The sequence below is a fragment of the Prionailurus viverrinus genome, chromosome A3, assembly GCF_022837055.1.
Source record: "Prionailurus viverrinus isolate Anna chromosome A3, UM_Priviv_1.0, whole genome shotgun sequence".
Taxonomy (NCBI): domain Eukaryota; kingdom Metazoa; phylum Chordata; class Mammalia; order Carnivora; family Felidae; genus Prionailurus; species Prionailurus viverrinus.
In genome coordinates this window covers 51,288,634-51,301,395 of record NC_062563.1, presented here as the reverse complement: position 1 = coordinate 51,301,395, position 12,762 = coordinate 51,288,634, and the positions used below count along the sequence as shown (strand labels likewise).

At 37.2% G+C, this 12,762-nt stretch overlaps 1 protein-coding gene across 6 annotated transcripts in view; it reads right to left on the bottom strand.

The window, feature by feature from the left end:
* SEPTIN10 (septin 10) overlaps positions 1-12,762 on the bottom strand; it is a 121,419-nt gene that overhangs the window by 93,963 nt on the left and 14,694 nt on the right. For all 6 annotated transcript variants that reach the window (XM_047852093.1, XM_047852089.1, XM_047852091.1 and 3 more), the window contains exon 2: positions 1,060-1,128. In XM_047852093.1, the coding sequence (XP_047708049.1) occupies positions 1,060-1,128 (69 nt within the window). The remainder of the gene's footprint in view (positions 1-1,059; positions 1,129-12,762) is intronic.

The following is a 12,762-nucleotide window of genomic DNA, read 5'->3' as shown; positions in this document are numbered from 1 at the left end:
AACACTGTGCTTCTCAGTAATGAAAGTATTCAAGATTAGATACTTGTTAGAGTTTTTACTTGATTAGCACATGCTTATCAGATAAAACTTGAACTAAATGGCCTGTAGAATCCCTTCGGGTTCTACAGCTGTAAGACTGTTAGGTCATGAAAATAACAGAAGCTTCTCAAAAATGTGCCAGTGGTCACCATAATTTAACGAAGAACAGGGACCAGAGAAAATGAGGACTAAGCAATCCACTTAGTGCATTCATCACTAAAGGATTACTAGTGACTATTGACAGCAGTTTAAGCAAAGCAATGTATTAGAAGGCAGATAAAGAGTAATTCTAAAAGTTTGCAAGTTGATAAAATAAAGATGGAGCAGACCATTATTACCAATGAGAGAAAAAAGATAAAAAGGATGGTAGTTTGGTGGTCAAACTATAATTTATCAAAACCATGGGGAACTTAGCATTTGTGAAGGAAGAGGGAAAAGCAAGAAGAGGCTTAATGGGCACAAAACTAAAGGAAATAATTTAATCTTACTGAATTACCTGTGCTTGTTTTTGCCATTTTCTATTTAAAAAATCATCAACTCACCTCTTTCACCAAGTTAAATATGCTCCCTCTTTTTTAATATATGTTTTAATATGAATTACTAAAACACATCCCTCTTACTCAGGCACACTTAGAAGAATGTTGGAAGCATTAAGAGCTTGATCTCACACTCAGGAAGGCATCTGCAGGGCCACCTGGAGACTTCCTACACCCTGTCATTAAAGGAGTTCTCTATACCCACCAAGTTCTGTAAGCATGCCCAGCAAAAGCAGTGCTAGTCCTCCTACTGAATGCTCTGGAAGCAGTCAAGAGTTTTAATTTGTTTCAAGTCCCATACATCGGTAAGAGACACTGAAAACATTCAACAATTATTCAATCTATTACTGATTTTCAATTTCAATCAACATAAAAGTTAATTTACATTCAAGATACAAACAAAATGTCAGGTCTCTGAGCAGTTATTTTGAAACCCTAGAGGTATGTGGAGTACAATATGGCTCTATTTGAAAGATATACTCACTTTCTGTTCATCATCAGATACTTGTGAGGATGGACAAGTTGTTTTTGTTGGCATGTGAGACTGAAAGAGCTAAAAAAAAGAAAAAATATATATATTAAAAAAGAGATTACTCTAAAAAACCCTATATCTAAATAATATATCCATGTTAAAAAGGAATTTAAAAATTTTCATTATCATCAAGTTGTCACTTGTAATCTACACACTTGACTCATGCTTAAAACCATGGTTTCCTTGCTGGATAAATATATGCAATATATAATATATATTAAAACATTTACCCACATATGCAAAAATAATATAAAAGAGTAAACTCCCATTTACATCCAGGAAAACAAAGCACATTACTTTTACTTAAAAGACTTTACAGGATTAAAAAGGGAAAATAAGCTATTTCACTAAAAAAATACTCTAAGAGCCAAGGAGATATTCAAAATTAGGTATTTGCCACAGAAGCATGCCAGAGTAAATACAATTGTTAATGATCCAGTTTTAGTACATTTAAGAAAGCAGTGATCTAAAAATCTGAACAAGTCCTGGGGCATCTGGGTGGCTCAGTCAATCATCCAACTTCGGCGCAGGTCATGATCTCACTGTTCATGGGTTCAAGCCCCACATTGGGCTCTGCGCTGATGGCTCAAAGCCTGGAGCCTGCTTTGGATTCTGTGTGTGTGTGTGTGTGTGTGTGTGTGTGTGTGTGTGTCTCTGCCCGTCCTCTGCTCGCACTATGTCACTCTCTCTCAAAAATAAATAAACATTAATGAATTAAAAAAACTTAAGTCCTTTAGTTATCCAACTAAAATAGAAATAATTATCATTTGTAGAATTCCTATTATATGTCTATCACTATGCAGCTCATTAAGTATATTTTATTTAACTATGTTTATTATTTTCTGAACTATACATATTCAAGGCTTCTATAAAATCAAATAAATTACTCCAAATCATAAAAGCCAGTATGATGTAGACACAGGTCTGATCTGCCTGCAAAGCAGATATTCCTTCTACTATTGTCCCAAGTTGTAAACCAAACACATATTCACTGTTTGCAACAGTGAGGAATGGGGGGAAAAAGGTACAAGAGAAGTTGTGGGAATTTCAAATCCATACTACCTCAAAAACTGCTATCCTACTTTTGACTACACAAGATACTAAGGAAATGTGGCATTTTAAAAAAAGTAGTAATATGGATTATAGTAAGAAAAATGCAAACAGTGCCAATAAGAAAACTGCAAAATAAGTTCCCTTCCTACCCTTGACTTGCTAGTACTTCAGCAAACCTATGTATACTTCCAGAGACAGACCATACATGTATGAGCATAAGTGAATATGCAAGTGTCTTTGTTTATATAAATGGTAGTGGTCTATTGCTCTGCATTGTGATTTTTTTTCCCTTAATCTCTCCTGAAAACTGCTTCTAGTATGTAGATCTACTACATTCATTCTGTGGTATAGTATTCTGTTTTGTATATGACAATATATGATGAAAGGGAGAAGAACCTTACCACTGTAGCAAGAAAATAATGTTTCTGGCACCATGCACACCCATACACACACCCGCCCCCATACACACACACACTGGGATTGTGAATGCAATCTCACAGATAGACAGGTATATATCATAATTGGATTTTACAGAATGCTAACAACAATCTACCTCTGTACATTCTGGGTAACAGAAGCTTTTGAAGGCTGGCCTTGTGACTTAACCACTCCACATACAACCGAACACATTGTTCCAACATGAAATGACTCCTGTCAGTTGGAAGATGTCCTTATATAAAAGCACACAACAAAAGCTCTGTGATGAACACTTACAGATGATAGCCATATTTTCACAATTTAAAAAGTGAAAATTACATAATGATACAAAGCACATCAAATTGGCCTAAGGTTTTGTTTTTTAATTATATATACTTCACCTTACTCCCTCCATCCAGCTGTCTCACCTCTAGTCATTGTGTGGCATGTAGGCAGTAGCTCATGTCCCTCTCCTATGCCAGAACAGAAAAGTAAGAAAAAACTAAGGGAAAGAGCAATGGTAGTTACGGACATGTGGAGAAAGAGATCATTAAAGGCCAAAGCAGTTTTCAGAGAAGACAATAATATTGAAATGAGTCAGGAAAGTGGTATATATACCAAGAGAGAAGGTGGCATTTAGGGTAGAAAAAAATCCCTAAGCACTGCAGCGAGGTAAAATTTTGTATTTGGAGAAAGTAAATCATGAGTATAGTAGTTTGGTAAAGGGAAAAAAAAAGTTCATTGTCTCCTTTTGCAATTATGAATGAGGTTATGAAGGAGGATGAGAAACACATTAGAGACAAGAGATGAGTAGCTGACTGAGGAATTTTGAAGAGTCTATCTCAAGAGTCTCACTTGGTAAAGGCAAAGAAGTACCACAGAACACAACTGTTTGGGGACCCTGTTGAGAGCCTTGCCTTAGATAAATCGTGTAAGAGTGTAGAACATTCCATGCTGAATGCTACTTCCTGATGTAAAAAAAATATGGTAAGAAAGTAGCTTTAGGGTTTTAATGTAATGAATAGCATATTTTTGTTAAATGCTTGCTTAGTAAGCAATTCGGTTGATAAGTAAAATTTGCTTAAAAAAACAGGATAGGTTTTGTACTAGTTCATCATTAAATTCTGACTAATAAAACTAGGTTATTTTTCTGTCATTTATGTAAGCTCATTTCAAAGATCTGCTTTTGATTATTCACTTCCTGTGTTTCTGAATACCTGCCAAAAAGTCTACTTAATATCTCTGTGGATAAAAGTTTTGATCAGGAAGTATGAATGAGTCACATAAAAATATTATAAATAGTTGTTTTTAATATTTTCCACTGCTACTACCTGACTAGTCAAATTTCCAAAACAAGTTTTAGAATAAAAAGGTTTTAATAAATTAACAGGACATTATTGAAGGTAAAATAAGAAGGGGACAAGAGCTGACCAAGTCCTTCTAGTGGCAAAACCTAAATTAAAACAAAATAAAACAAAACAACAAACTGGAAGTGAAATTCCAGTCTGCAATATCAATGATCACTTACTATGTGTAAATCACTGTGCTGGGTAGCAGGGTCTCAAGAGGAGTAAGACACAGCCCTGACCTTAAGAACTTACCTCTGAGAAACACAAACTCATGACAGGCAATCACAGTCTCATTCCAAGTTAGACTAATGAAACCACTACCTACACTTGATTATGCAGTTTGCTTTTACACTTTGTTTTAAATACATATATACATCATACATTCACAAACACATATATATTTACATCTATACATACACTACCTAGAAGTAAAAAACATATAGTACCTTTAATTCCTGGCAAAGTCTAACACACTTTTTTTTAAGTTATAATATATAATGAATCATGGGGAAAAAAGTAACAAAACATTGAGATAGCCGAAGGAAGTTTCGGTGCTCTACCTTCTTCAAAATTTCACTTTGGGGAGTATCGGCAATACGACAGAGGTGGCACACAATTGTTCTGGGTCCCTAGGGACACATATAGTAGATGACCTTTTTCCTATCAGCCAATTATGGGGAAACATTTGCTGATTCTTTCACAAAATACATTAGATAACAAGTTTCCTTACTTGTAAACATTCTTGAAACTGCCCCTTTCTCTAGGTATAACAATGAGCCTTAGAGGAACAGAAATGTGACTTGGTTTTAATAGCTTCATTTTAACTTTATTTTCCCACAATTTTTATCTTTATAAAATTAATCAAAGTCTCAGGATACAAAATCAATGTACAGAAATTAGTTGCATTCTTATACACTAATAATGAAGCAACAGAAAGACAAATAAAGACACTGATCCCATTCACAATTGCACCAAGAACCATAAAATACCTAGGAATTAACCTAACCAAAGATGTAAAAGATCTGTATGCTGAAAACTATAGAAAGCTTATGAAGGAAATTGAAGAAGATATAAAGAAATGGAAAAACATTCTGTGCTCATGGATTGGAAGAACAAATATTGTTAAAATGTCAATACTACCCAAAGCAATCTACACATTCAATGCAATCCCAATCAAAATTGTACCAGCATTCTTCTCGAAGCTAGAACAAGCAATCCTAAAATTTGCATGGAACCACAAAAGGCCCCGAATAGCCAAAGTAATTTTGAAGAAGACCAAAGCAGGGGGCATCACAATCCCAGACTTTAGCCTCTACTACAAAGCTGTAATCATCGAGATAGCATGGTATTGGCACAAAAACAGGCACATAGACCAAGGAATAGAATAGAGACTCCAGAATTGGACCCACAAAAGTATGGCCAGCTAATCTTTGACAAAGCAGGAAAGAAAATCCAATGGAAAAAACACAGTCTCTTTAACAAATAGTGCTGGGAGAACTGGATAGCAACACGCAGAAGAATGAAACTAGACCATTTTCTTACACCATTCACAAAAATAAACTCAAAATGGATGAAGGACCTGAATGTGAGACAGGAAACCACCAAAACCCTAGAGGAGAAGCAGGAAAAAACCTCTCTGACCTCAGCTGCAGCAATTTCTTACTTGACACATCCCCAAAGGCAAGGGAATTAAAAGCAAAAATGAACTATTAGGACCTCATGAAGATAAAAAGCTTCTGCACTGCAAAGGAAACAATCAACAAAACTAAAAGTCAACCGCAGGAATGGGAAAAGATATTTGCAAATGACATTATCTGACAAAGGGCTAGTATCCAAAATTTATAAAGAACTCACCAAACTCCACACCCGAAAAAAAAAAAAATTATCCAGTGAAGAAATGGGCAGAAGACATGAATAGACACTTCTCTAAAGAAGACATCCAGATGGCCAACAGGCACATGAAAAGATGCTCAACATCACTCCTCATCAGGGAAATACAAATCAAAACCACACTGAGATTACCACCTCGTGCTGGTCAGAGTGGCTAAAATGAACAAATCAGGAGACTATAGATGCTGGCAAGGATGTGGAGAAACGGGAACCCTCTTGCACTGTTGGTGGAAATGCAAACTGGTGCAGCTGCTCTGGAAAACACTGTGGAGGTTCCTCAAAAAATTAAAAATAGATCTACCCTCTGACCCAGCAATAGCACTGCTAGGAATTTACCCAAGGGATACAGGAGTGCTGATGCATAGGGGCACTTGTACCCCAATGTTTATAGCAGCACTCTCAACAATAGCCAAATTATGGAATGAGCCTAAATGTCCATCAACTGATGAATGGATAAAGAAATCGTGGTTCATATACACAATGGAATACTACGTGGCAATGAGAAAGAATGAAATATGGCCTTTTGTAGCAACATGGATGGAACTGGAGAGTGTTATGCTATAAGTCATACAGAGAAAGACAGATACCATATGTTTTCACTCTTATGTGGATCCTGAGAAACTTAACAGAAGACCATGGGGGAGGGGAAGGAAAAAAAAAAGTTAGAGAGGGAGGGAGCCAAACCATAAGAGACTCTTAAAAACTGAGAACAATCTGAGGGTTGATGAGGGGTGGGAGGGAGGGGAGGGTGGGTGATGGGCATTGAGGAGGGCATCTTTTGGGATGAGCACTGGGTGTCGTATAGAAACCAATTTGACAATAAATTTCGTATTAAAAAGAAATTAATCAAAGAACCAAAGTTTTCAAACTGTCCCCTGGTGTGTTTCTTGGGAGTTCTTTAGGACCAAAAAAAAAAAAAAAAAAAAAGTAAGAGACAACGAAAAGCAGAGAGTGGTCAAAATAATTACCTAGGCCTATTGTATGGCTTTCAAACAGGCAGAGTTCTTTGAAAGATTCCACAGACTCATTGATTAAAATCATTTTATTAAATCTTCAGGTTAAGGAAACTTTAAAATAAACTTAAGAGTGCTGATCTAAAATTTTCCTAAAAACAAGTACTAACATTACCTGATTCTAGAAGTGGATGCTAATTACACCCCAGGGGAAAAAGAAAGAATTCAACTGAAACCAGTGAGACTGGGCAGTGTAAGGCAAAGCAACACATTGGCCTCCTATGTGCACACCTGGATCTCCTCCAGGGCATTCTCAGTTTAAGGCAGTTTGGGGTAGTCTAAATCCCATCAAAATATCACCTCAATTTTATCATCATCTCCAGTAAATATAAAAGTTAGAGGGTAAATACAAAGTCTAATATTCAGCCTCAAAAGATCAAGACATGTAAATTCTTGATAGTAGTTCATGTGATAAAAAATTAGGGGTATCAAGGTTAACAAAAGTTTACAGTAATACATGGCTGCTTAAAATAATAAATGTAATCTTATCTTGAAGTTACCTTCCCACTCTTAATTAGAAATGGGAGTATTTTATGTTTATTATAGGAAAAAATAGCATTTCTAATCATGTCATTTTAATAACACTGCAATAAACATCCATTTTGTGGTATAGTACTTACATCTCCCTTCCAGCAAGAACTAGCCCTTTGGCTACAAAGAATGCAGTTGGCTGATAGCTTCCAGCTTTAGAGCCTTCAGGATGCACAGTATTCCACCCAAGACCACTCCTTCCTGGCAGCCCCTAGCCCAGGACTGAGCACAAAGAGCGTGTCAGGGCCTGGCCCCTTCTGCACTAGGTGAGCCCCCCCTAACAGGCAGTCAGAGAGGTCTCCACTGGGTTGGCCCAGACTGCCAGACCTGAATAGCCTCTGAGGCTCTCTGCCAAGTTCTGCTTCAGCTTCTTTCCTTTCACAGCTGTCAAAATCTGCATCAGAGCCTGAAGCCTTTTCGTTTCCAGTACTGGTTCCTCCCTGTCTCTTACAGGCATTACCTCCCCTCTCTGCCTCTCACTCCCAATCTATTTCTAACACTCTTAACTTCAGCATCTGCTTCCCAGAGGACCCAAGAGGACACACCTGTATAAACATCAATCATTTTGTACATCTGATAATTTCCTCATGATAAATTCCTAGTATCAAAGGTATGAACATATTGTCCTGATCAAAGGTATGAACATATTGTCAAACTCCTCCTCAAAAAGGCTATATACCTGCTCACATTTCCAAAATTAGTATGTTAAAAAAAAAACAAAAAATAAAATCTGTATGTTCATTTCACTATGAAGTCATCAATACAGTATATTAACACTTTTTAAGTGTTTGTCAAGTTCACAGGCAAACACTGACATCTTAATTTGACATCCAGTATTTTGAGTATTTTTTTCAGAATATTTTCATAAATCTTAAATTCATGTTTTCCCCCATTTGCCCATCGGGGTATCCCCTTTTTTGTTCCTCTTATTAACAAAAGCTGTTAGATATAACTGTGCTTGTCATGTGTATTACAAATATCTTTTCCTGATTTCAGTTTTCATAGAGTCCAATCCATGTTTTCCTTTCTGGTTTCTTCCTTAAATGTGAAGCTTAAAAAATCTTTTCATACCCTGAGGTTCAAAAAAATCCATTTGAATTTTTTCCAAGTTCTTTAAGGGTTTCATAAGTTTTTAAGCCTTCTAAAAATTATTTTCTAGCACTGCGTGAGTCAAGGCAATCCGAATTTTCCCCAACATCCTTAGCCTATTGCTCTATCAAGGGATAGCAAAGTATATTCAAACATCTCTATAGTCTGTTTTAGGGAAATGAGTTCCCAAGGGAAAACTTAGGATGCATGAATGGACTAGAGAGGTCAATCTGACACAGTGAAGAGAAATTACTGAATGACTAGAGCTGCCTAGCAAGAGTGGAATGGGCTGTCCCAGGAAGGATTCAGTTAGTGGCCCTGGGGTGGGGGGGGGGGGGGGAGTTTAAACAGTGACACAGTCATCAACTGGATACACAGAGCCAATTCCTTCACTGAGTGAGAAGCAAAAATAATGAACTTCTAAGGTCTCTTTCAACTCAGATTTTATGACTGTATAACTATAAGCAAGCAGTGAGGAAAAAGTATGTGATATGGAGAATGAAGAATGAGCCATGGAAACTGCATGCTCAGACAAGGGGAAGTAAGGACAGGTATAACATAATTGTATCTAGTTGATGTGAAAAGGCTTTTTGGAACTAAATCTCAAAGGCTATTAAAATGAAAAGTAGACAGCTTGAATTCCTGGGAGAGGGAGCATGTTCCATGTAGAGTCATGAAAAAAAGCCAGTCAAATTTGAAAAGTAAATGGGAAAAGCAAGCAAATGGGAAAAGGAGCTGAAGAAGGGGGGAAGGCAGAAGAAATTCATTAGAAGGACTTAGGGGCACCTGGGTGGCTCAGTTGGTTGATAGTATGACTCTTGATTTCAGCTCAGATCATGATTCCAGGGACCTGAGACTGAGCCCCACGTCGGGCTCTGAGCTGAATGGGGAGCCTGCTTAAGATTCTCTTTCTTTCTCTTTTTGTCCCTCTCCTGGGCTTGTGTGCATTCTCTCTAAAAAGTAAAAAAATAGGGGTCCAGTCAGTTAAGTGTCTGACTTCAGCTAAGGTCATGATCTCAAGATTCATGGGTTTGAACCCAGCCACCCAAGCCTACATCCTGTTTTGGATTCTGTGTCTCCCTCTCTCTCTGCCCCTCCTCCACTTGCATTCTGTCTCTCTCTCTCTAAAATAAATAAACATAAAAAAATAAAATAAAATAAAATAAAATAAATTAAATTAAATTAAAAGACTTAAAATTAACATGGAATATCTGGGAAAAAAGAATACTGAGGAGTCAGTATGAAGACTATCAATATACTGCTTTTTATTTATTCCACAAATATACACAATACTTACTAAAAGGTTTTCCATCTCCAGGACAGAATAACAAAGGTGAATAAGCCAATATCCTTGCAATTTAAATTTTAGTACTGTGGGGAGACATGCATTCAACTTATAAACACCACAGTAGCTCGGGGTATACTGAACCCTGCATGGTCATAGAAGGTACTGCCAAGAAAAGCCTTCAGCAAAGACTTGAAGGAGAAATAGGAATATTCCTAGCAAATGGGAAAAGAAAGTAGAGGAATCAATGTGTGAAAAACCATGCAAGTATACTAGGAAAGCTAGGAAAACTGCAGTAAGCTCATTATCATTTAAGCCTAAGGAGGCTTAAGGTTAAGTGCAAGGAGGACAGAAGAGGTAAGCCTGGACAAGGAAACAGGGGGCTGGACATCCACTCTGCCTTAGAGTGAAGCCATGCCCAACTTCAAAGGTGGTAATTTAGTAGATGTTACTGTGAGGCAGGAAAGAAAATGAGATAAATCAGCACTGGTTTGATGCAATTTTGGAAATACTGAGTTTAAGGTTTTCATGAGCGCTCTGGATCCCTCAAGGAGATTCTACATAACCACTGAAGTCTTCAGTCAAATGTATAATTAATCTAGGGTAACTTTTACATGATTATTAAAAATAAATACAGTGGTGGGACACCTGGGTAGCTCAGTCAGTTAAGCATCCGACTTTGGCTCAAGTCATGATCTTGCAGTTCGTTGAGTTCAAGCCCTGCGTTGGGCTCTATGCTGACAGCTCAGAGCCTGGAGCCTGCTTTGGATTCTGTGACTCCCTCTCTCTCTGCTCCTCCCCCACTCATGTTCTCTCTCTGTCTCTCTTTCTCTCAAAAATAAACATTAACAATAAATAAATAAATAAATAAATAAATAAATAAATAAATAAATACAGTGATAATTCCCATTTCTCTTGAAGTTGCCACTGATTCCCTAAGACTGGAATTCATCCATATTGGTAATTCTTCCACATTTTAGAGCACTAAAAATTCAGCCTAACTCACTAAGCCAGTCAGGCTTGATTTTTAGACTGAACATAGTTAATGTTATATATTACTAGTAACAGGCTGCAGTTTAGAAAGTATTATCCTATTTTTACAAGTCAGAAAAAGATAAATCTTTTTTTAAAAAAGGAAGAAGTTCCATATAAGTCTATGTTGAAATACTTTTTTTACAAAAAATTGGAAGTGATAGTTAGGAAAATTAAGATTAATGACATGATGTGATATTAAGTAGCAAAATAAGAATATAAAACTGTATTGACACCATGGTTACAGATTATTTATGCATATGGACAAACACCTGGAGTCTGATTCTTAGAGGGAAGAGAATACTACCTTTTCTTCTTGATAACCATTAATATTATCATTTATGTGAATTTAAGAGACTAATAGAATATAAGTATTTTTCAAATATCTATAAAAATGCATTTATTCAAAAGATATGTACTGAATGACTACTATGTTCCAGGAACTATCCTAGGTATAGGGTAAGTATAACTGAGCAAAACAGAAAAAAGTCCTGGCCATCAGGGAGCTTCCATTCCAGTTAGGGAAAGACAGGCATAAAGCAGACACTGCTAATAAAAGAGAATAATAAACACAATAAAGAAAAATAAGACAAGAAAGGGGGACAGGAAATGTGGAGGTGGCATGAGTGAGGAGATATCATTTTGGTTTTGTTTTTAAAGATTTTACTTTTTTTAAGTAATCTCTATACCCAACGTTGGCTCAAACTCGAAACCCCGAGATCAAGAGTTGCATGCTCTACTGATTGAGCCAGCCAGGTGCCCTGAGGTTAGGGAAGGCCTAACTGGAAAGGTGGTAAGTACGTCCTGAAGACGTAGGAGTTAGGGGACCTGAAGGAGTTAAGGGAGGAGAGCAGATGAAGGGGCTATCTGGAGGAAGAGCATTCCAGGCAGAAGGAATTAAACCATTGCAAGGATCCTGAGGCAGATGTTGCTGTTGGTATGAGGAACATCAAGGAGGCCAATGTGGCTGGTGGCTGCAGGGGAGGAAGGGAGATACAGAGGGGTCAGAGAGAAATGAGAGCCAAATTATGTAAGGACTGACTTTGAAGAGTTTTTAGCATAAGAGAGACATGATTTCTCTTTGTATTAAATAGTTCGCTACAGCTACTATGTTGAGTAGACTAGAGAATGGCAAGGCAAATGGAACTAGAGTGTATTATGCTAAGTGAAGTAAGTCAGTCAGAGAAAGATAAATATATGATTTCACTCATATGTGGAATTTAAGAAACAAAACAGATGAACATAGGGGAAGGGAAGGAAAAATAAGATAAAAAGAGGGAGGCAAACCGTAGAGACTCTTAAATTCAGAGAACAAATTGAGGCTGGCTGGAGGGGTGTTGGGTAGGGGGAATGAGCTAAATGGGTGATGGGCACTAAGGAGAGTACTTGTTGGGATGAGGACTGGGTGTTATATGCAAGTGATAAATCACTAAATTCTACTCCTGAAATTAATACACTATATGTTAACTAACTTGGATTTAAATAAAATTTAAAAATTCAAAAAAATAATGGCAACACAGAAACAGACTGGTTAAGAAGCTACTATGTTAATTCAAGAAAAGAGATCATGGCAGAATGTGAATGATGTAAGAGCTAAGACATGGTTAAATTCTGGATCTACCTCAAAAGTAGAACTTGTTGAGAGGCACCTGGCTGGTCAGTAGGTTAAGACTTCGACTTTGGCTCAGGTTATGATATCACCATTTGTGAATTCGAGCCCCGCATTGGGATCTGTGCTGACAGCTCAGAGCCTGGAGCCTGCTTTGGATTCTGTGTGTGTCTCTCTCTCTGCTCCTCCCCCACGTGAGCTCTGTCTCAGTAGCTCTCAAAAATAAACAAACATTAAAAAAAATTAGAACTTGTTGAATGTTCAATGTGGGATGTAAAGAGATATAGAGAATGGTTTCCAAGTTTTTTATTTGAGCAACATGGAGGAGGGAGCTTCCACTTACTGGAACTGGGAAGACAATAGAATGAGGACTGTGGAAGGTCAGGA